The sequence below is a fragment of the Kogia breviceps genome, chromosome 1 (genome assembly GCF_026419965.1).
Source record: "Kogia breviceps isolate mKogBre1 chromosome 1, mKogBre1 haplotype 1, whole genome shotgun sequence".
NCBI classification, from domain to species: domain Eukaryota; kingdom Metazoa; phylum Chordata; class Mammalia; order Artiodactyla; family Physeteridae; genus Kogia; species Kogia breviceps.
This window is the reverse complement of record NC_081310.1, coordinates 34214191-34238449: the sequence shown is the minus strand read 5'-3', so window position 1 is coordinate 34238449 and position 24259 is coordinate 34214191. Positions and strand designations below refer to the sequence as shown.

Sequence of the window (24259 nt, the reverse complement as noted above, 5' to 3'; positions counted from 1 at the left end):
TAGAGTGTCCAGCACTGTAGCTCGCTGGTCATTGAGTGGAGCTGGGTCTTAGCGTTGAGATGGAGATCTCTGGGAGAGCTTTTGCCGTTTGATATTACATGGAGCCGAGAGTTCTCTGGTGGTCCAGTGTCCTGAACTTGGCTCTCCCACCTCACTGTCACAGGCCTGACTCCTGACTGGAGCACTGAGACCCTGTCAGCCACATGGCTCAGAAGAAAAGGGAGAAAAAAGAAAGAAAGAAAGAAAAAAATAAAATAAGGTTATTAAAGTAAAAAATAATTATTAAAAGTAAAAAAATTGAAAAGTAATAAAAAGAAAATAAAAAGGAAAGAAAGAAAGAAGAGAGCAGTCAAACCAAAAAACAAATCCACCAATGATAACAAGCACTAAAAACTATCCAAAAAGAAAAAAATAGACAGACAGAACCCTAGGACAAATGGTAAAAGCAAAGCTCTACAGACAAAGTCATACAAAGAAGCATACATGTACACACTCACAAAAAGAGAAAAAGGAAAAAATATATATATATCATTGCTCCCAAAGTCCACTGCCTCAATTTGGGGATGATTCGTTGTCTATTCAGGTATCCCACAGGTGCAGGGTACATCAAGTCGATTGTGGAGATTTAATCTGCTGTTCCTGAGGTTGTTGGGAGAGATTTCCCCTTCTCTTCTTTGTTCACACAGCTCCTGGGGTTCAGCTTTGGTTTTGCGTGTAGGTCTCCTGAGGGCATCTGTTCTTTGCTCAGACAGGACAGGGTTAAAGGAGCAGCTGATTAGGGGGCTGTGGCTCACTCAGGCCTGGGGGGAGGGAGGGGTACAGAATGTGGGTTGAGCCTGCAGGCGGCAGAGGCCAGCATGATGTTGCACCAGCCTGAAGCGTGCCGTGTGTTCTCCCGGGGAAGTTGTCCCTGGATCACGGGACCCTGGCAGTGGAGGGCTGCACAGGCTCCCTGGAGGGGAGGTGTGGAGAGTGACATGTGTTTGCACACAGGCTTCTTGGTGGCTGTAGCAGCAGCCTTAGCATTTTATGCCCATCTCTGGTGTCTGCACTGATAGCCGTGGCTTGCTCCGTCTCTGGAGATGGTTTAGGCAGTGCTCTGCATCCCCTCTCCTCACGCATCCCGAAGCAATGCTCTCTTGCCACTTAGGCAGGTTCAGACTTCTCCTGGACTCCCTCCCAGCTAACTGTGGTGCACTAGCCCCCTTCAGGCTGTGTTCATGCAGCCAGCCCCAGTCCTCTCCCTGGGATCCCACCAAAGCCTGAGCCTCAGCTCCCGGCCCCCGCCCACCCGGGCGGGTGAGCAGACAAGCCTCTCTGGCTGGTGAGTGCTGGTCGGTACTGATCCTCTGTGCAGGAATCTCTCCTCTTTGCCCTCTGCACCCCTGTTTCTGTGCTCTCCTCCATGGGTCTGAAGCTTCCCCCCACCACCCTCCGTCTCCACCAGTGAAGGGGCTTCCTAGTGTGTGGAAACTTTTCCTCCTTCACAGCTCCCTCCCAGAGGTGCACGTCCTGTCCCTATTCTTTTGTCTGTTTTTTCTTTTTTCTTTTGCCCTACCCAGGCAGGTGGGGAGTTTCCTGCCTTTGGGGAGGTCTGAGGTCTTCTGCCAGCATTCAGTAGGTATTCTGTAAGGAGTTGTTCCACATGTAGATGTATTTCTGATGTATTTGTGGGGAGGAAGGTGATCTCCTCGTCTTACTCTTTTGCTATCTGGAAGGTCTCTCCCCAGCTTAGTTATTGAATACTCCTCCTTTTCCCAGAGATTTGAAATGACTTTTCTACTATATGCTGGCCATTTTTTTTATACAATAGATACTTCTTGAAAGCTTATTCTATGCCAGATACTGTTCTGATATATTCATAGATATGTTGTGATGCTCTCTTTTCTTTTCCATTGATCTGTTTGATAATTTCCATACCAATATCATACTGTTGTTATGTTTTGTACTTTGACTAGAGTTTTAGAGTATGTAGGAGAAATGTTCCAATTTGTTGATTTCTTTTTTTTAAAGTGGTGTTGCTGGTCTTTGTACGTTTTCTTATATATTGTTTTGAGATCACTTTATTATATTCTCTAAGAAAATCTTAACAGAATTTTAATTATGATTGCACTCAAATTATAAATTAATTTTGAGTTATATTTTGATCTGTTGTAAACTTTATAATTTTCTTTTGGTTTATTTTTTCATAACCTGTGTATGATTCCTATAGCTGTATTTTCATTGAGACATTTTTCTGTTCTTTAGTAAAGAAGAAAAATGCTAAATTTGTGACATTATAGTACATCATTTTCCAAAGTATATTCTAAGAAATGCTGTATCCTCTGGATGATAAGGATGAATGCCTTTGGAAATACTGGATTAAGCAGAGCTAAACCAGATTCTTTATTAAGTAGGAGTTTTTTAGAGCTTTTGCGTATTACCTATTTATTTGACTTCAGAATAATTCTGTCCAAAACCTATATTATACCAGTGCTCTGTATTATGAATATGAATAATACCATGAAATGCTATTACAGGGTGTTTTTCAGTTTGAATAAAAAATTCCTCACTAAGTGGACTAGTAATATAGTGAATTCTTGTTGTTTCATAATCTGAATGGCCAGAAAGCTCAAATAAACTAAATACTTTCATTTTTATAATAAATACTTATAATGCAGTCCACAAAGTACAATAGATCCTCAGTGCATATTATAGAAAGTTGAATTATGATCACTATTTAATACACAGATATTTTAATTTTTAATGATTTTAAGATTTATTCAGCCATTTAACAGTACTAATTTGAAACTATTCTCATTACTTTATGTTTACTTAATGTATAGTAATTCTCATTAATCAATTCATTACCTTTTTTAGGAAAAAGGTATACAACAGGGATGTTTATCAATCTACCCTAAAGCTAGTTTTGTGAAAAATTTTTTGCTCTATTTATGTCTGTTGGCATCAATTTAACATGACATTAAAATATTAGACTTATTTTTCTGTGCATAAGTTATATTTGATTACTAATTTGCTTTAGTGAAGTCAGTGTTAGCCTGCTTTAAAGTGCTCATTATTATTATTTTTTAACATCTTTATTCGAGGATAATTGCTTTACAGTGGTGTGTTAGTTTCTGCTTTACAACAAAGTGAATCAGTTACACATATACATGTGTTCTCATATCTCTTCCCTCTTGCGTCTCCCTTCCTCCCACCCTCCCTATCCCACCCCTCTAGGTGGTCACAAACCACCTAGCTGATCTCCCTGTGCCATGCAGCTGGTTCACACTAGCTATCCACCCTACGTTTGGTAGTGTATATATGTCCATGCCACCCTCGCACTTCATCACAGCTTACCCTTCCCCCTCCCCATATCCTCAAGTCCATGCTCTAGTAGGTCTGTGTTTTATTCCCATCCTATCTCTAGTCTCTTCATGACATTTTTGTTCTTAGATTCCATAGATATGTGTTAGCATACGGTATTTGTTTTTCTCCTGACTTACTTCACTCTGTATGACAGACTCCAGGTTCATCCACCTCACTACAAATAACTCAGTTTCATTTCTTTTTATGGCTGAGTAATATTGTATTATATATATGTGCCACGTCTTCTTTATCCATTCATCTGCTGATGGACACTTAGGTTGCTTCCATGTCTTGGCTGTTGTAAACAGAGCTGCAGTGAACATTTTGGTACATGACTCTTTTTGAATTATGGCTTTCTCAGGGTATATGCCCGGTAGTGGGATTTCTGGGTCGTATGGTAGTTCTATTTGTAGTTTTTTAAGGAACCTCCATACTGTTCTCCATAGTGGCTGTATCAATTTACATTCCCACCAGCAGTGCAAGAGGGTTCCCTTTTTTCCAAACCCTCTCCAGCATTTATTGTTTCTAGATTTTTTTTTTTTTTTTTTTTTTTTTGTGGTATGCGGGCCTCACTGTTGTGGCCTCTCCCGTTGTGGAGCACAGGCTCCGGACGCTCAGGCTCAGCGACCATGGCTCACGGGCCCAGCCGCTCCGCGGCATGTGGGATCTTCCCAGACCGGGGCACGAACCCGTGTCCCCTGCATCGGCAGGCGGATTCTCAACCACTGCGCCACCAGGGAAGCCCTGTTTCTAGATTTTTTGATGATGGCCATTCTGACCAGTGTGAGATGATATCTCATTGTAGTTTTGATTTGCATTTCTCTAATGATTAATGGTGTTGATCATTCCTTCATGTGTTTGTTGGCAATCTGTATATCTTCTTTGGAGAAATGTCTGTTTACGTCTTCTGCCCATTTTTGGATTGGGTGGTTTGTTTTTTTGTTATTGAGCTGCGTGAGTTGCTTATAAATTTTGGAGATTAATCCTTTGTCAGTTGCTTCATTTTCAACTATTTTCTCCCATTCTGAGGGTTGTCTTTTGATCTTGTTTATGGTATCCGTTGCTGTGCAAAAGCTATTAAGTTTCACTAGCTCCCATTTGTTTATTTTTGTTTTTATTTCCATTTCTCTAGGAGGTGGGTCAAAAAGGATCTTGCTGTGATTTGTGTCATAGAGTGTTCTGCCTATGTTTTCCTCTAAGAGTTTGATAGTGTCTGGCCTTACATTTAGGTCTTTAATCCATTTTGAGTTTATTTTCATGTATGGTGTTAGGGAGTGTTCTAATTTCATAGTTTTACATGTAGCTGTCCAGTTTTCCCAGCACCACTTATTGAAGAGGCTGTCTTTTCTCCACTGTATATTCTGGCCTTCTTTATCAAAGATAAGGTGACTGTATGTGTGTGGGTTTATCTCTGGGCTTTCTATCCTTTTCCATTGATCTATATTTCTGTTTTTGTGCCAGTACCATACTGTCTTGATCTCTGTAGCTTTGTAGTATAGTCTGAAGACAGGGAGCCTGATCCCTCCAGCTCCATTTTTCATTCTCAAGATTGCTTAGGCTATTCAGGGTCTTTAGTGTTTCCATACAAATTGTGAAATTTTTTGTTTTGGTTCTGTAAAAAATACCAGTGGTAATTTGATATGGATTGCATTGAATCTGTAGATTGCTTTGGGTAGTAGAGTCATTTTCACAATGTTGATTCTTCCAGTCCAAGAACATGGTATATCTCTCCATCCGTTTGTATCATCTTTAATTTCTTTCATCAGTGTCTTATAATTTTTTGCATACAGGTCTTTTGTCTCCTTAGGTAGGTTTATTCCTAGATATTTTTTTTCTTTTTGTTGTAGTGGTAAATGGGAGTGTTTTCTTAATTTCACTCTCAGATTTTTCATCATTAATGTATAGGAATGCAAGAGACTTCTATGCATTAATTTTGTATCCTGCTACTTTACCAAATTCATTGATTAGCTCTAGTAGTTTTCTGGTAGCATCCTTAGGATTCTCTATGTATAGTATCATGTCATCTGCAAACAGTGACAGCTTTGCTTCTTCTTTTCCAATTTGGATTCCTTTTATTTCTTATTCTTCTCTGATTGCTGTGGCTAGAACTTCCAAAACTATATTGAATAAGAGTGATGAGAGTGGGCAACCTTGTCTTGTTCCTGATCTTAGTGGAAATGGTTTCACTTTTTCACCATTAAGGATGATGCTGGCTGTAGGTTTGTCATATATGGCCTTTATTATGTTGAGGAAAGTTCCCTCTATGGCTACTTTCTGCCGGGTTTTTATCATAAATGGGTGTCGAAGTTTGTCAGAAGCTTTCTCTGCATCTATTTTGAAATGATCATATGGTTTTTATCCTTCGGTTTGTTGATATGGTGTATCACGTTGATTGATTTGCGTATATTGAAGAAACCTTGCATTCTTGGAATAAACCCTACTTGATCATGGTGTATGATCCTTTTATTGTGCTGTTGGATTCTGTTTGCTAGTATTTTGTTGAGGAATGTTCTTCAGTGATATTGGTCTGTAGTTTTCTTTCTTTGTGACGTCTTTGGTTTTGGTATCAGGGTTATGGTGGCCTCATTGAATGCGTTTGGGAGTGTTCCTCCCTCTGCTCTCTTTTGGAAGAGTTTGAGAAAGACAGGTGTTAGCTCTTCTCTAAATGTTTGATAGAATTCACCTATGAAGCCATCTGTTCCTGGGCTTTTGTTTGTTGCATGATTTTTAATCACTGTTTCAATTTCAGTGCTTGAGATTGGTCTGATCATATTTTCTGTTTCTTCCTGGTTCAGTCTCAGCAGGTTGTGCATTTCTAAGAATTTGTCTATTTCTTCCAGTTTGTCCATTTTATTGGCATACATTTGCTTATAGTAATCTCTAATAATCTTTTGTATTTCTGCAGTGTCCATTATGTCCCCTTTTTCATTTCTAATTCTGTTGATTTGAGTCTTCTCCCTTTTTTCTTGATGAGTCTGGCTAAGGTTTATCAATTTTGTTTATCTTCTCAAAGAACCAGATTTTAGTTTTATTGATCTCTGCTATCATTTCCTTCATTTCTTTTTCATTTATTTCTGATCTGATCTTTATGATTTGTTTCCTTCTGCTACATTTAGGTTTTTTTTGTTTTTCTTTCTCTAATTGCTTTAGGTGCAAATTTAGGTTGTTTATTCGAGATGTTTCCTGTTTCTTAAGGTAGGATTGTATTGCTATAAACTTCCCTCTTAGAACTGCTTTTGCTGCATCCCATAGGTTTTGCGTCGTCATGTCTCCATTGTCATTTGTTTCTAAGTATTTTTTGATTTCCTCTTTGATTTCTTCAGTGATCACTTCATTACTAAGTAGTGTATTGTTTAGCCTCCATGTGTTTGTATTTTTGACAGATCTTTTCCTGTAATTGATACCTAGTCTCATAGCATTGTGTTTGGAAAAGATACTTGATATGATTTCAATTTTCTTAAATTTACCAAGGCTAGATTTGTGACCCAAGATATGATATATCCTGGAGAATGTTTCATGAGCACTTGAGAGAAATGTGTATTCTGTTGTTTTGGGATGGAATGTCTTATAAATATCAATTAAGTCCATCTTGTTTAATGTATCATTTAAAACTTGTGTTTCCTTATTTATTTTCATTTTGGATGATCTGTCCATTGGTGAAAGTGGGTTGTAAAGTCCCCTACTATGATTGTGTTACTGTCTATTTCCCCTTTTATGGCTGTTAGTATTTGCCTTATGTATTGAGGTGCTCCTATGTTGGGTGCATAAATGTTTACAATTGTTATATCTTCTTCATGGATCGATCCCTTGATCATCATGTAGTGTACTTCTTTGTCTCTTGTAATAGTTTTTATTTTAAAGTCTCTTTTTTCTGTTATGAGAATTGCTACTCCAGCTTTCTTCTGATTTCCATTTGCATGGAATATCTTTTTCCATTCCCTCACTTTCAGTCGGTATGTGTCCCTAGGTCTGAAGTGGGTCTCTTGTAGACAGCATATATATGGGTCTTGTTTTTGTATCCATTCAACCAGTCTGTTTCTTTTGGTGGGAGCATTTAATCCATTTACATTTGAGGTAATTATTGATATGTATGTTCCTATTACCATTTACTTAATTGTTTCGAGTTTGTTCTTGTAGGTCTTTTTCTTCTCTTTTGTTTCTTGCCTAGAGAAGTTCCTTTAGCATTTGTTTTAAAGCTGGTTTGGTGGTGCTGAACTCTCTAGGCTTTTGCTTGTCTGTAAAGGTTTTAATTTCTCCATCAAATCTGAATGAGATCCTTGCTGGGTAGAGTAATCTTGGTTGTAGGTTTTTCTCCTTCATCACTTTAAAAATGTCCTGCCACTCCCTTCTGGCTTGCAGATTTTCTGCTGAAAGATCAGCTCTTAACCTTATGGGGATTCCCTTGTGTGTTATTTGTTGTTTTTCCCTTGCTGATTTTAATATGTTTTCTTTGTTTTAAATTCTTGATAGTTTGATTAATATGTGTCTTGCCATGTTTCTTCTTGGATTTATCCTGTATGGGACTCTCTGTGCTTCCTGTACTTGATTGACTATTTCCTTTCCCATATTAGGGAAGTTTTCAACTATAATCTCTTCAAATATTTTCTCAGTCGCTTTCTTTTTCTATTCTTCTTCTGGGATCCCTATAATTTGAATGTTGTTCCATTTAATGTTGCCCCAGAGGTCTCTGAGACTGTCCTCAGTTCTTTTCATTCTTTTTTCTTTCTTCTGCTCTGCAGTAGTTATTTCCACTATTTTTTCTTCCAAGTCACTTATCCATTCTTCTGCCTCAGTTATTCTGTTATTGATCCCATCTAGAGTATTTTTAATTTCATTTATTGTGTTGCTCATCATTGCTTGCTTCCTCTTTTATTTCTTCTAGGTCCGTGTTAAATGTTTCTTGCATTTTGTCTATTCTGTTTCCAAGATTTTGGATCATCTTTACTATCATTATTCTGAATTCTTTTTCAGGTAGACTGCCTATTTCCTCTTGATTGAGTGACCTGTGCTCACACACAGGTTTCTTGGTGGTGGCAGCAGCAGCCTTAGCATCTCAATGCCCGTCTCTGGTGTTCGCGCTGATAGCCGCGGCTCGCACCCGTTTCTGGAGCTCCTTTACGCAGCACACTTAATCCCCTCTCCTCGCGCACCAGGAAACAAAGAGGCAAGAAAAATTCTCTTGTCTCCTCAGCAGCTCCAGACTTCTCCCAGTCTCCCTCTCGGCTAGCCATGGTGCACTAACCCCTTCAGGCTGTGTTCACGAAGCCAACCCCAGTCCTCTCCCTGCCATCCAACTGAAGCCTGAGCCTCAGCTCCCAGCCCTGGCTCTTCCTGGCGGGTGAGCAGACAAGCCTCTCAGGCTGGTGAGTGCTGGTCGGCACAGATCCTCTGCAGGAATCTCTCCGCTTTGCCCTCTGCACCCTGTTGCTGCACTCTCTTCCGTGGCTCTGAAGCTTACCCCTCTGCCACCCGCAGTCTCCGCCTGTGAAGGGGTTTCTAATGTGTGGGAACGTTTCCTCCTTCATCGCTCCCTCCCACTGGTGCAGGTGCCATCCCTATTCTTTTGTCTCTGTTTATTATTTTTTCTTTTGCCCTACACAGGTACATGGGGAGTTTCTTGCCTTTTGTAAGGTCTGAGGTCTTCTGCCAGCGTTCAGTGGGTTTTCTATAGGAGCAGTTCCACGTATAGATGTATTTCTGATGTATCTGTGGGGAGGAAGGTGATCTCCACGTCTTACTCTTCTGCCATCTTCTCTCTCCCTCATTATATTTTTAGACTTAATCTAGTTTTTCACTTATTCATGAACATATTAAATCAGATGTTAAAAGAATACTGGCACTGCAGTAGCAAGTGGAAATGAAAATTAAGAAATAAATGGTTCTTTTTATTTTATTTTCACCCATAGTATACTTACTGTGTTGCTTTATTTAAATCATATTTTATTTTTCTATTTACAGTTCGACCTAAAGTTGCATGTTGTGAGTTTTGGTATTTCAGTTTTAAAAATAGCTTTCTGTGTTGGAAAGAAGCATCCTACTTTTTGTCCCAGCTCTATCTTAGCTTTGTTATTTATTAATAGTAGACATTTAAAACCAATTACCCTTTATATCAGAGGCAAGGTGAGTGATCATTTTTGTACATCCCCTTTTTCTTTAGAAACTGCCCTTGGTGCATTAGCAAGAGTCCTCAGAGAAGACTGGAAGCAAAGTGTTGAGTTAGCTACAAACATAATATACATCTTTTTTTGCTTTTCCAGGTAAGTGTAAAGTTTAGGAAATAAAAGTACTGATTTATATTTCTCTCTGTCTGTGTCATTGGTTTTGATAGTAGATCACTAGTTTTCTCAGTCTTCTTATGTATCTAACTATGCTCTGTCTCTGAACTTCTGTTTCCGATTCTCTGTCCTCTTTGTTGTTCTGTCTTTCTTTCAGTCTACACTAACCAATGCATATACATGTACAGTAGGATAATATAATGTTTTAGAGTTCAAGAGTTATGGGCTCTGGAAATAGACTCTCTGGCTTTGAATCCAAGTCCTACTGTTTATTAGCCTTGTGATCTTGGTTACATTACTTAACCTTTCGTGCTCAGTTTCCTCGTCTGTAATTGTGGATAGTCATAGGATCATCCTCTTCAGGAAGGTATTAAAAAAAACCCTGACCCAGAGTAAGTGCCAGTAAATGTTACTGTTTTATGTACAGTTAATCCTTGAACAACATGGGTTTGAACTGCATGAGTCCACTTATACATAGATTTTTTTTCCACTAAACATGTAGTACCATACTACACAGTCCCTTAGTTGAAACTGTGGATGAAGAACTGCAGATATGGAGGACCCACTATAAGTTTTACTTACATTTTTGATGATACAGAGGCTTGGCACCCCTATGCCTTGCATTGTTCAAGGGTCAACTGTGTGTGTGTGTGTATACACAATATATGTTTGCAAACACATACCTGTTATATATTCATGTATTTTATTTATATACATATATTCTTTAGAATGATACTTATTGAGACATTGTGAAAAGTTTCTGACTTCTCAGAAATTCTAGGGAATTTCTTGCCTCTGTTCTAAAAATGTGCCAGCATTAGCAAATAAATATTTACTGAATAAGTACTTGGATGAATAAATTGTCTAGGAAACATATATAAAACCGGATTGCTAATACTTCACTAGTTTATTTCCTGGTATCAGTTTTATTCAATAGTAGTACTGTTATATTATTAGTTTTGTTAGATGGTTGTCTGAAATTTTATTTTGAGGGTATCTGAATAGTTAAAATGGTGGTTAATTACAAAAATGTGTTTTGTGTAATTTCTAACTTAAAAATAATTCCATTTCAGGTAAGTGTTGTGTGTTAAAATATATTTAAAGTAATCTCACAATTTCAAATCTTCCTAGAATACTGTGGGCATATTCATTTATTGAAATATGTATATCAAGTCTATTTTACATTGTTTGTACCAGTGTTTATCCAAAACAGATTTCCTGAAGTCACAAAATGTATTCCTTTAAATACATACTAAAAACTCTTCTTTAAAGCTTTTCTCAGTTTCATGGACTTATCACTCACTATAAAATTGGAGCTCTGTGTATGAATATCATTGATCATGAATTAAAAAGACATGAGCTTTGGCAAGAAGAACTTTCTAAGAAGAAGAAAACTGATATCCTTTGAAGCGGCATTTCACCCCACTGTTGCCTATTGCTGTGAGCTTTGGATGGAGAGGATTTTGTTTGCCATTCACATTACTTGAAAAAATGCAAGAGTGTGCTGAAGGTTAAGATGAAGATTGAAATTATCAGAATGAATATAGTTTTACATATACTTTTTAATCTTTTTACAACTTTGATTATGTGATAAGCTAGAGGGAATAGATAATAGTGGTCCTGGATAACTGAATTGGTGAGTCTCTAAGTGACTGTGCTATTTTGTCCCTTAAGATCCTTTAGTTACCTGAAGTCTGGCTCACCACTGTTGCTTATGTAGTTTTCTCTGTGTAATAAGGTGACTTTGATTGGAATGAGTGTGAATTTGGTGAAGAAGATAGTTTTAAATTCTATTTTTCTAATTAGAAAAAGTATTTTGGACTTACATACAAATTCGAGATGCCTGCAGAAGCATAGAACCTGTGAAAGGAACCTTAAAAAGAATCACTTTTAACCTTTCAATACAAGAATCTTTTCTGCAACTTCCCTTACAAATCAATTATTTAGTCTCTTCCTTATCATGTCACTGCTTATTGATTTAGCTCATTCTTTGACATTCTATTTATTATAATGGTTTTTTGCTTAGTGTACTAAAGTCTAGTTCCCAATAACTTCTATCCCTTGATTCTAATCTTGCATACTGAAGCAATATAGAATAAGGATATTTTCTTTAATATCACATTTCTTATATATGAAGATATTTGTCATATTTCTTCTACAACTTTAATTCTAAATTGAAAGCCCTGGCTTATTCATATCTGTCTAATATGACATGTTTTACAGATGACAAGTCATACCGGTAACTTTCTTTTGAACCCATTATTTATTGATCTCTTTTAAAAAGTAAAAATATTATTTCTGTTGTGCTCAATATCTCATATTTTTTACCTCCCCTTCGTGGAATACCCAAGGCACTATAAAAATACACCCTCTCACACACACACACAGATTTGACTTTTCTTAATTAGGATCTTTATAGGTTTAGACATTTTCTGTGTGTGTGCTGTAAGCTTCTGTCATGTAGATTGGTGTTGACTTAAACCACGTGGACAACTCAATAATCCTGGAGACTTCAGGTCATTTTTTGAGTCCCAAGTTTCCTAAATATACCTAAAATTCATGGAAACTAAGGTGGGGGGGGATACAGAGAGAACCACTAATGGGACTTTTAGCAATCATTAATTTATACTTTTTGATTGCTTGGTGACAAGAACTGATCTTTTAGGACATATCATCTTCCTATAAATATTAGACACCATTCAATGTAAGATACACCATTATCTATGAACCACTACAAAAGGAGAAAGATGCTTCCAATTAAAACTATGATATATCATGGATTATAAGATATATTCAAATTCTGGAGATGTTAAGATGTGCAAAAAATGTGTCTCCGAATCAATGGATTACAATAATTGAAGGAATATAAAAATGACCTATTAGAATTCTGGCCATTTTTCCTAAAATATTACTTTTATGAAGTCTTAAGTTTCCTTGTGTTGTGATGCAAGTGGCATTCAACAAGGGGGATGTTTTTGAGTGCTTGGGGATCCTGAAGTCATACTGAAGTAATTGGTTATTTCTGCAGGTATCCAAGGAACTATTTGGGGCTATAAGATATAATTTTTAAATTTTGTTTTTCTCTAACTTTGGGATATTTCTCTTTTTGTATGTAGTCTAAAGAGGGTGCTAAAAAGCTTTAGATATAATCAACGTCCTTTCAATATACTAGACATCTGTCTGAAGTGGAATTCACTATTCGTATTAACTAAATCATTCTTTAAGGCTGTAACCTTTTTTTTTTTTTTTTTTTTGTGGTATGTGGGCCTCTCACTGTTGTGGCTTCTCCCATTGCGGAGCACAGGCTCCGGACACGCAGGCTCAGAGGCCATGGCTCACGGGCCCAGCCGTTCTGCGGCATGTGAGATCTTCCCAGACCAGGGCATGAACCCGTGTCCCCTGCATTGGCAGGTGGGCTCTCAACCACTGCGCCACCAGGGAAGCCCTAGGCTGTAACCTTTTTGATTCATGGACCTATTTTTTAATCTGGTGAAAGTTAGAGACTTGTGCACATACATAAAATATTTACATACAATTTCTGAGGATTCAAGTACTTGGTGAAGCCTAAACATGTGTTCACCCAGGGTCTGCAAGCAATTCCTCGAGCACTTGGTTAAGAAGATCTGTTATAACACAATTGTGCAGTGAATAATATTTTAATTAAACTATTGGTTACAGAAAATAACTGGATAAAATTGCACATAAAATTTATTAGCACTGTTCTTCATAGTATTTTTCATTAGGTTTTCTTTGCTTCAATGAATATGGATGATCCTTAACTTGTTTACTTGATGAAGACCCTGAAAACCAAACCTTGAGAAAAGATTATGAAAAAACCTTTAAAAAATACCAGGGGCTTGTGGTAAAACAGGAACAGCTCTTACGAGGTATGAATACCTAAGCAATGAGAACGCAACAAAGTTCTTACTATACATTCAGCTTGTTCTATTTTTTTCAGATAAATAAAGCTAATACCAGACTAATTGAAAGTTCTATGAATTTTAATGTACTATAGAATCTTCTGTCTTTAGCATTGATAATGATATTTTAAGTTTCACTCCATTATCTTTCTACCAAAAAGCCCCATTCAGCTCTTAAATGTATAAATTACATTCTTGAAATTGTATTAATCAGAAAGGATTTTTTAATCCAATGTATGACCTTTTCAATAATAAGAATCTTGTCTCTCAAACCCTGCTATATGTATCTTATATGGTGACAGTTTTGTTCCTTTCCTAGGAAATTGATGTAAAACTTTTCAAAATATTTCTCTTTAATAAAAAATAGTCTCATCTTTCTGGGGTTTGTTGAGAGATTTAACAGTTCAATAGTATGGTTTCTCAGTCATTGATAAGATGCAAAATCTTATGTCGTTAGTAAGAATGATGTGGGACTTTCAAGTGTGCATTCAATTCCTGCTTTGTAGCTGACTATTGATATTTTCCCCCAGCTTTATTGAGATATAATTGACATATAACACTGTGTAAGTTTAAGGGATACAGTGTAATGGTTTGATACAAGTATATGTTCCAGAATGTTTACCACAATAAGATTACTTAACAAATCCTTCTCCTCACATAATTACTATTTTGTTGTTGTTGTTATGGTGAGAACATTTAAGATCTGTCATAGCACCATTCAAGTATACAGTACAGTATTTTTACCTGTAGTCACCATGCTGTATATTAGATCCTGGAACTTACTCGTCTTATAACTGAAAGTTTGTATTCTTTGACCACCGTCTTCCCATTTCCCCCACAACCCAGTGTCTGGTAACCATCAATCTACTACTTGTTTCTGTGAGCTCAGCGTTTTTAGATTCCATATATAAGCATATAAGTGAGAACATATAGCATTTGTCTTCCTCCATCTGACTTATTTCATTTAGCATAATGCCCTCAAGATCCATCTTTGTTGTGGCAAATGTCAGAATATCGTCCTTTTTCATAAACAAGTAATATTCTATTTTATATATATAGTATATAATATATAAGTAATATATGTTATATAATATTTTATATAAAATATATATCACATCTACTTTATCCATTCATCCATGTATTGACACTTAGGTTGCTTCCACGTCTTAACTATTATGAATAATGCTGGAGTGAACATGGAAGTGCAGATATCTCTTTGAGATTGTGATTTTATTTCCTTTGGATATATACCCAGAAGTAGGATTGCTGGGTCATATGGTAGTTCTATTTTTAACTTTTTGAGGAACAACCATACTGTTTTCCAGAGTGGCTGCACCAGTTTATATTCCTGTAAACAGTACACCAAGGGTTCCCTTTTCTCCACATTTTGCCAGCATTTATCTCTTGTCTTTTTGATAATAGCCATTCTGACAGGTGTGAGATGGTATCTCAGTGTAGTATCGATTTGCATTTGCCTGATGATTAGTGATGTTGAGCATTTTCATGTGTCTGTTGGCCATCTGTAGTCTTCTTTGGAAAAATTTTTATTCACTTCCTCTGCCCATTTTTTTAATTGAGTTGTTTGATTTTTCAATGTTGAGTTGTGTGAGTTCTTTGTGTATTTTGTATATTAACCCCTTATTGGATATATGATATGCAAATATCTTCTCTCTTTCTTTAGGCTGCTTTTTCATTTTGTTGATAGCTAGCTTCCTTTGCTGTGTAAAAGCTTTTCAGTTTGATGTAGTCCAATTTGTTTGTTTTACTTTTGTTTCCCTTGCCTGAGGAGATATATCCAAAAAATTATTGCTAAGGCTGGTGTCAGAGAGCATACTGCCTATGTTTTCTACTAGTTTTACATCTTCAGGTCTTACATTTAAGGCTTTAATCCAGTTTGAGTTTATTTTTGTATATGATGTGAAAAAGTAGTCCAGTTTCATTCTTTTGCATGTAGTTGTCTAATTTTCCCAACACTATTTATTGAAGAAGCTGTCTTTTAGCCATTGTATATTCTTGCCTCCATTGTTGTAGATTGACCATGTAAATGTGAGTTTATTCCTGCACTCTCTATTCTGTTCCATTGATCTATGTGTCTGTTTTTATGCCATACCATACTGTTTTGATTACTGTGACTTTGTAGTATAGTTTGAAATCAGAGAGTGTGATATATCCAGCTCTGTTCTTTGTAAAGGACAAAGCTGGAGATATAATTTTGGCTATTCAGGGTCTTTGTGTTTCCACGTGCATGTATATTTTAAATTGTTGTATTTTCTTGTTGGAGTGATCCCTTTATCATTATGTAATGTCCTTCTTTTTCTCTAGTTAGAGTCTTTGGTTTAAAGTCTATTTGTCTGATATAAGTATTGCTACCCCATTTTTCTTTTTGTTTCCATTTTCATGGAATACCTTTTAATATCCTCTCATTTTCATTTGGTTTGTGGCTTTAGATCTGAAGTGATTCTCTTATAGGCACCATACGCATGGGTCTTGTTTTTGTATCCAGTCAGCCACTCTATGCCTTGATTGGAGCTTTTAGTCCATTTGCACTTAAAGTAATTATTGATAGGTATGTACTTTTTGCCATTTTGTTCATTGTTTTGGGTTTTTTTTTTTAATAGTCCTTTTATGGTCCCTTCTTTTGCTCTCTTCCCTTGTGATTTGATGTCTGCCTTTAATGTTATGTTTGGATTCCTTTGTCTCTTTTTGTGTTGTATCTATTATAGATTTTTGGTTTGTGGTTACCATGAGGTTTATATATATATATATATATATATATATATATATATCTGTTATAAACCCAATAATACATTGTTGTTTTTGTATAAACAGTCAATTTTACTTTAAAGATATTTAAATATTAAGAAAATAACCTTATATATTTACTTATATAGTTACTATTTCCACTGATTCTACTATTTTTTGTGAAGATCATGTTTCTGTTGTCATTTTCTTCCTTGTATATTTCTCACAAGATAGATTTACTAATGAATTATTTTATCTTTTTACATCTGAGAAATTCTTTTTTTTTTTTCTTTTTTGAAATATTTTTACTGCTTTATAATTCTAGGTTGACAGCTTATTTCTATTTGCTAAACATACTGTTACACTGTTGACATGCTTGCATTGTTTCTGATGAGAAGTCTGCTGTCATCCTTATCTTTTCTTCATCTGTATATGAGGTTTTTTCCCTCTGGCCACTTAAAAATAGTCTCTTCATCATTTGTTTAGACCAGTTTGATTATATTGTGCTTTGGTGTAGCTTTCTTCGTGTTTCTTGTTCTTGGATTTCACTGACCTTATTGGGATTGTGGATTTATATTTTTTATCAAATTTGGAAAATTATCAATTATTATTTCTTCAGGGACTCCAATTACAGGTATATTAGGTCATGTGATGTTTTTTCCATAGTTTACTGATACTCTTTACATTTTTGCTGTTGTTTTTTTTCTTTGTGTGTTTAATTTTGGATAGTTTCTAGTTATGTCTTCAATTTCACTAATCTTTTCTTCTCCAGTCTCTAAGCTGCCGTTAATTCCATTTAGTATACAATCTCAGGCATTGTAGTTTTCATTGATAGATGTTTGATTTACTCTTTTGTATATCCTCCATGTCTCTACTTAACTTTTAGAAAATTTGGAATACAGTTATATAACTATTTTGATGTTCATGTTCGATCATTCTAACTGTGGTGTCAGTTCTAGAACAGTTTCAGTTAGCTGATTTTTCTTTACCTTACAGGTTGTGTTTTCCTGCTTTTTTTGAATGGCTAATAATCTTTGATTGGAGGCAGGACAATGTGAAATTTTCATTATTAGGTGATGGATATTATTTTATTTCTATAAATATTCTATTCCTGAGCTTTATTGTGAGACATAATTAAATTACTTGGAAACAGTTTGATCCTTTTGGATCATGCTCTTAAGATTTGTGAGTTTGGACATGAGCAGCATTTAGTCTAAAACTAATTGTTCCATACTACTGAGGCAAGGCCCATGTGAGAACTCTACCCAATGGCCCATTAATTATGAAGTTTCCAGTATAGCTGGTAGAAACAGGCATGATTTCCAGCTCTGGGTGTACTTCATGTATTTTTTCTTCTAATTCTTTCATTTTGTTCTGCCCCCAGCCTCAGATTTGTAACACGTGTGACTAGTCAGTACTCTGCTCAATATGTAAAGTAGACCTCTGCAGAACTCTGGAACTCTTCTCTTTTTGCATCTCTGTCCCCTCTGTTATTCTTTTCTGTGAACTCTAGCCACCTTGGCTTCCCTGGTCCCTTGGTTCCGTCTCTTCATTCAAGAATTCTCTGGGTTTCTGCTGGGATTTTTCCTTATCTGTTTCATGACCTGGAATCTCTCAAGACAGTATTCTGGGGCAATCATGGGCCAGGTCATTTGTTTCTTATCTCTCAGGGATAACTATCCTTCATTATCGGGTGTTCAGTGTCCTGAAAACTCCTATGTTAGTCTTTGTTGTTGTTGTTGTTGTTGTTATTGTTTCTGGTGAGGGTTTCCAATCAGGTCCCTGCTCCTCTAATGTATTAATTTCCCAGAGTTGACAAAACAAAGTACTGAAAACTGGGTGATTTAAAACAGTAGACATTTCACAGTTCTGGAGGCTAGAAAGCCAAAATCAAGATTTCAGCAGGGCCATGCTGCCCCTGAAGACTCTAGAGAAGAATCTTTCCTTTGCTCTTCCTAGCATTTGGTGGATTCTGGTAGTCCTTGGTGTTTCTTGGCTTGTGACTGCATCTATTCATTCTCTGCCCACATCTTCACATGGCCTTCTTCCCACTGCATCTGTCTGTTATGTCCTCTTTTCTTATGAGGGCCCCAGTCATTGGTTTCAAGGTCTACCTTAATCTGTTATGACCTCATCCTAACTAGTTACATCTGCAAAGACCCTGTTTCCAAATTAGTTCGAATTCCCAGGTTCTGGGTGGATGGAAATTTGAGGAGAACACTATTCAACCCATACATCTATCTTGGTTGCAAGAAGAAGTCTACTATATGCTTTTTCAACACAACTTTAAAACCCTTTATTAGTGCCTTGCATGGAAAGTCAGCATGGTGCAATAGTGTAAATGGGTGAGCTTTGGTTTCTGGTGGGTTTTCTTGCTGTATGGCTAGGACAAGGTATTTAACTTCTCTGAATCTGGGGTTCCCCATCTGTAAAAAGTTTTTATAGTATTTCTTGCCTTGTAATATTGTCTTAAAATTAAAATGGGTTACTGTTTATATGTCAACTAGTACAGTGCCTGACATATAATAGGTACTTGATTAGTGAGAATTGCTTTTCTGTTTCAAATACTTGTTAAATAAAAGTTTATATGTATGCATATATTTTTTACATAAAGGTTTAGAGATGGTTTATAAGAGTACATTAAAATGAAATACTAAAAAAATGAGCAAAATCAGGACAACAGGAAAGCAAAAAGACTATGTTTGCCATAATATTCTATGTAATTCTGACAGAAAACTTTCAGGTTTAACTCTGAAGCTTCCTGTCAGTCAAGGCCAAATGGGAAACATTATTTGTTACATAATTCTCACTGTCAAAAGGGAACAATTAAATGAGTTTCTTATGAGAATGTAAGCATTTTCATTACTGGTATCTAAAAGAAATTTTACTTAGAACTAGTAGACAGTGGCCTCAACTTTGGTTAGTGTAACAATTATTTTACTGAATTTCATATGGCCATTTTCTGTAGTGACTATCAAAATCTCATTTTGAATATGAAAAATAGGTTTTAGTATCCTTAAATTCAGCTCTAGCTGTACTCTACATTTTTAAACACAGCAGCCCCTAATTGTTGAAGTTTTACCTTGTTTTCTACGTGTTTGCCTGTTTTATTATTTGCTAACATATACCTTTAATTGACATTTGATTACAATTAAGCTCTTAGCTCCAAGAGGGTAGGAATCATTGTCTTATTTTGGTTATTGCATCTTTCTCAGCATCATAAGAATATTATTTTATATATGTTTTGTTTCATATAGCACATATATCAATAATAATAGTTTTCTAATGAATAAATTAACTAGTTAAAATTTTCAACATAATATACATGTTTTCTACATGTTACTTTAATGGGTAGAAATGATTTATTAAATTGTTGATTCAATGTGCCAGTTATTTAACTCTCATTTATTTTACTTTTCTAGTTGCTCTTTATTTGCTTCTGAATCTTGCTGAGGACACACGTACAGAGCTGAAGATGAGGAACAAGAACATAGTTCACATGCTGGTGAAGGCTCTTGATCGGGACAATTTTGAGCTGCTTATTCTAGTTGTGTCATTTTTGAAGAAACTCAGCATTTTTATGGAGAATAAAAATGATATGGTAACTTACATTGAAACAGCCCATGTTCACCATTTTTGAGTTAGAATATTTTGATAAAAAGTAAACACATTATCTCCCTACTGAGATAATTCTGAATGAAAATTTTACAATGGCAGTAACTCACTTAAGTGGCTTCATTAAGAAATATATTTCATATTAGTTAATAATCCAGATAATTAAAGTTTTCTGGATAAAAATATTTTCCTACTATATTATACAGAATGAATCTTTCCATATTAAACATAATATATAGAAAGTAATTTTAACTTTAGATTGTGTTTCAGAGTCATCTGGCCTTATTATTTTCCCCCAAGGTATTTTTTTCTCCTGAATTTCTGGTGTGTGGAATTACAGTTTAGCCCAATCTGTTTCTCATTTGTTATTCCAATTTGTAGCTACAACCTGTTGATTCTGCTTAAGTATCTCTTGAAGCTATCTGTTCTTTCTATTCCCAGTGCCATTGTGTTAGTTCATGCCCTCTTTATTTATACACTCTTCATTTCTTGTTTGAATCATTACAGTAGGTTCCTCTTTGCCATCTTATATTGTGTTGATGCAGTTGTCTTTAAGAAATAGTACAAATTGATCATATATTATTTCTCCAGCTGAAAAATATGTATAATATAGAAATATAGAGAGATGGAATTAAAAATACCTGCTTTTTTCCATGTCATTAAAAAGTCTTTGTAAGCACAGTGTTATATTAAATAGATCATACATTAACCATACCTTGCCTTCAGATACTTAAGTTGTTCATAATTTTAGCTATTATAAATAAGACTTCAATGGACACATTTGTACATGCATCTTTGTCTATATTTCTGTTTATTTTCTTAGGATAGATTTCTCAAAATGGAATTATTGGATCATTGGCTTTAACTCCATTGGAAACTATTTTAGAACTGCATGTTAATACAAGTCATTATGTGACTGTGTATTATTGGTATAAGTGGATTCTCCTTCAGATAGTCTAAATATATAGTAGTTCTACCTGTTCTTTTTCCTTCTTTAAAAATCTAATGAGCTAGGAAGTAGCTTATGCTTATTGAACAACATGGCATGCTCTTTGAAAACCTGAGACTGATTAATTAGATTTAATAAGTGCCTTGAATTCTGATACTTGGAATACATGAAATTTTATTTTACCCACAGATATTTAGTATGTGTCATTTTCATCATTAGTTTTGATGATTATTGATGATCACTGTGTCTGATACTGTTTTAAGATTGAATTTACTTAATCAAAAACATGTTTTTGTTTTTATCAATCTTATATTCAAGAATAATATGACATGGTGATATATATACTCAGTATAGTTAGAGTGTGGCTAAGTAGTTGCTTCCCCTTGCTGTAAGTTGAAATATATTCTTCCATTTATGTGTTTAGAATAAGATCACCTTTATTAGGTTTGCAAAATTCAAATTGATTTGCCATAAGCATGTGTCTACTGTGCATTGCTTAGATTTGTATTTAGATAATACTCTTCTTATGTGTTTATCCTGTCAAAACTGATCTCAGGTACATAATTTAAAATTATTTTCTGGTAAAATCATAGATTCAGAAAATACAATATAAATTGTCTCATCAAACCTCATTTTTTATTGGGGAGGAAAAACAGGTTCAGAAAAGGTAATTCATCCAAGGTCATAAGAATAATTTGATTGGCAGGGTTTTTAGTGTAGATGTTATGAATTTCATCTTTTATTTTAGAAAAGAATTCATTTTATTTAAGGGTGTTGTTTAGAATTAGGATTTCTAGAGCTCAGCTGGACCTTATCTCTATGTTTACATTTTTTAGATTAACTCCTAATTTTACAGATGAAGTAACAGAGGATTAGAGAGGTTAAGTAATTTGCTCAAGGAAACGTCTCCAGGATTTGGCTTCCTACTCCTTTTCTCTGCCTCCAAGGCAAAATTTCTTTTTGTTTTTATTTTATATTGTTTTTTTTTTAAAAAAGGTTTTTAGCAAGACTAAGTATAAGCAATTTTTAAATGTTGGCTTTCAGAAGCACTGAAAAATAATTACTTAAAGGCTGAAATAAATTTGCTTGTCAGTTGTTTGATAAACTGTCGCTTTCTAGAGAACTTTTAATAAAAGTACTAATTAACTATAAATTCCATTTTAGAGACATAAAATTAAGAGGGTTTTGCATGTTGAGACTGACTAAATTTAGCTTTGGGGATTGGGCTTTTATCAACCAGAAACATGATTAGAAGACTGTCTAGTGTTTAACTATCTGATTGGGCTACATGTTTTACATTCCATTCTCTGCAATGGAAATACAAATTAAAAAAAAAAGAACCTCTCCAGGTTACTTTATTAAGTTTGCCATAACCACCAGTGTGTACTGTTGCTTTTTTGAAAGAAAAATATTACTTAATATAATTAGTAACAGATGAAGCCTGTGGCATTTTTATTTAAGAGGGATGGAGGGGAGGGATGACTGATCTATTTGTGAGGTTGTATTATTTATTTAAATAAAGTGTTCATTTTACTGTTACAGTGAACTAATACTGACCTTGCTTTTTAGAGTTATATATTTTAAAGGAAGTTTAGTTTGCATAAAAAAATCTTTCAATTAATGATTTAAATTGTTTTCATATTTTTTATATAAATACAATATGATTAAAAGGGAATAAGTCATAATTAGAATATGAATTTAAGAACAACAGAGAGGATATATATTCCTTGGGTTGCTTATTTTCTTATTAAGTTTTCAGACTTGTTTTTGTATTTTGAATATGTCTTTTTATCAGTTATGTTTCCAAGTATTTACTACTTTTCTGTGGCTTGTGTTTTCATTTTCCTATGAAGAGCAAAAGGTTTTAATTGTTATGAAATCAAGTATATCAAAAAAAATTTTAATGGATTGTATTTTGGTGTTGTACCTAAGAAATCTTTTCTTAACCCAAGGTCACAAAGATTTCTTCCTGTGTGTTCTTTGAGGAGTTTTGTAGGGTTTGTGTTGTTATTGTTTTAGTCTGTGATCCATCCATTTTTAGTGAATTTTGCATATGGTGCAATGTATAGCTCAATATCCATGTTTTGAATATGGATTTCCAATTGTTCCTGCGCCATTTGTTGAAGAGACTATCCTTTCTCCACTGAATTGCCTTTGCACCATATTGAAATTGCCTTTGTACTGTTTTTGTTGAAAATCAGTTGGCTATGTATGTGTGTTTTTATTTTTGGACTCTTATCTGTTCCATTAACCTATGTTTCTATGCTTTCACTGATACATTTTTGTCTTGATTACTGTAGCTTTATAATAAATCTTGAAATAAGGTAGTGTGAACCCTCAAATGTTGTTGCTGTTTTTCAGAGTTATTCAGGCTATTTCAAATTCTTTATCTTTTCATATTTTTAGAATCAACTAGTCTATTTCTTTAACAAAATACCCTGGAATCTTGATTGAGATTGCATTGAATCTTTTGGCAGGATACAGTCTCTTAACCATATTGAAGTTTCCGATACACGAACATGGTATAACTCTCCATTTATTTAGGTGTTTCTTGATTTTTTTCATCATTTCATAGTTTTAAGCATATGTATTTTGCACATATTTTGTTAGATTTATACCTACGTGTTCTACCATTGTAATGGTAGCTTTAAAAAAAGAATCAGTTTCCTGTTGTTGAATGATAGTACATAGATATACAGTTGAATTTTGTATATTGACCTTATGTCCTGTGACCTTGCTAAATTCATTTTTTTACTTGGGATTTTCTAAGTAGACAATTATATTACTTGTAAATAGAAAGTTTTATTTTGTCTATTCTTAGCTCTATACTTTTTATTTCTTTTCTTTTGCCTTTTTTTTTTGGTCTTACTATACTGGTTAGGCCCTCTAGTATGATGTTAAAAAGGAATGCCGTGACTTAACATCCCTGCCTTGTTACTGGTTTTAGGAAGAAAACAATGTCTTTTACTACTAAATGTAATTTAATATAGTTTTTTTGTAGATACTTCATTGGTTTAAGTAAGTTCTGTTCTCGTTCTAGTTTGCTGAGACTTTTTATCATGAATGGTAGTTGGATTTTGTCACATGCCTTTTCTGCATCAATTGAGATAATCACATGGTATTTCTTCTTTAGACTGTTAATATAGTGAATTGTATTGGTTGACTTTCAAATGTTAAGCCATTCTTGCATTCAGCAGGTAAACACCACTTGGTCATGATATATTGCCTTTTTATATATTGCTAGATTTGATTAGCTAATATATTGTTAAAGATTTTTGTGTCTGTGTTTATGAGGGATTACTAGTTTATAGTTTTCTTATGTCTTGGTCTGGTTTTACTATTAGGGTAAGTCTGACCTCATAGAATGAGTTGGGAAGTATTCCCTCTTCAGTTTTTTTGGAAGGGTTTGT

At 35.0% G+C, this 24259-nt stretch overlaps 1 protein-coding gene across 2 annotated transcripts in view; it reads left to right on the top strand.

The window, feature by feature from the left end:
• KIFAP3 (kinesin associated protein 3) overlaps window positions 1-24259 on the top strand; it is a 160249-nt gene that overhangs the window by 33413 nt on the left and 102577 nt on the right. For both annotated transcript variants that reach the window (XM_059042201.2, XM_067030492.1), the window contains exons 6-9: window positions 9506-9605; window positions 10896-11020; window positions 13412-13510; window positions 19708-19886. In XM_059042201.2, coding sequence (XP_058898184.1) covers window positions 9506-9605; window positions 10896-11020; window positions 13412-13510; window positions 19708-19886 — 503 coding nt within the window. The remainder of the gene's footprint in view (window positions 1-9505; window positions 9606-10895; window positions 11021-13411; window positions 13511-19707; window positions 19887-24259) is intronic.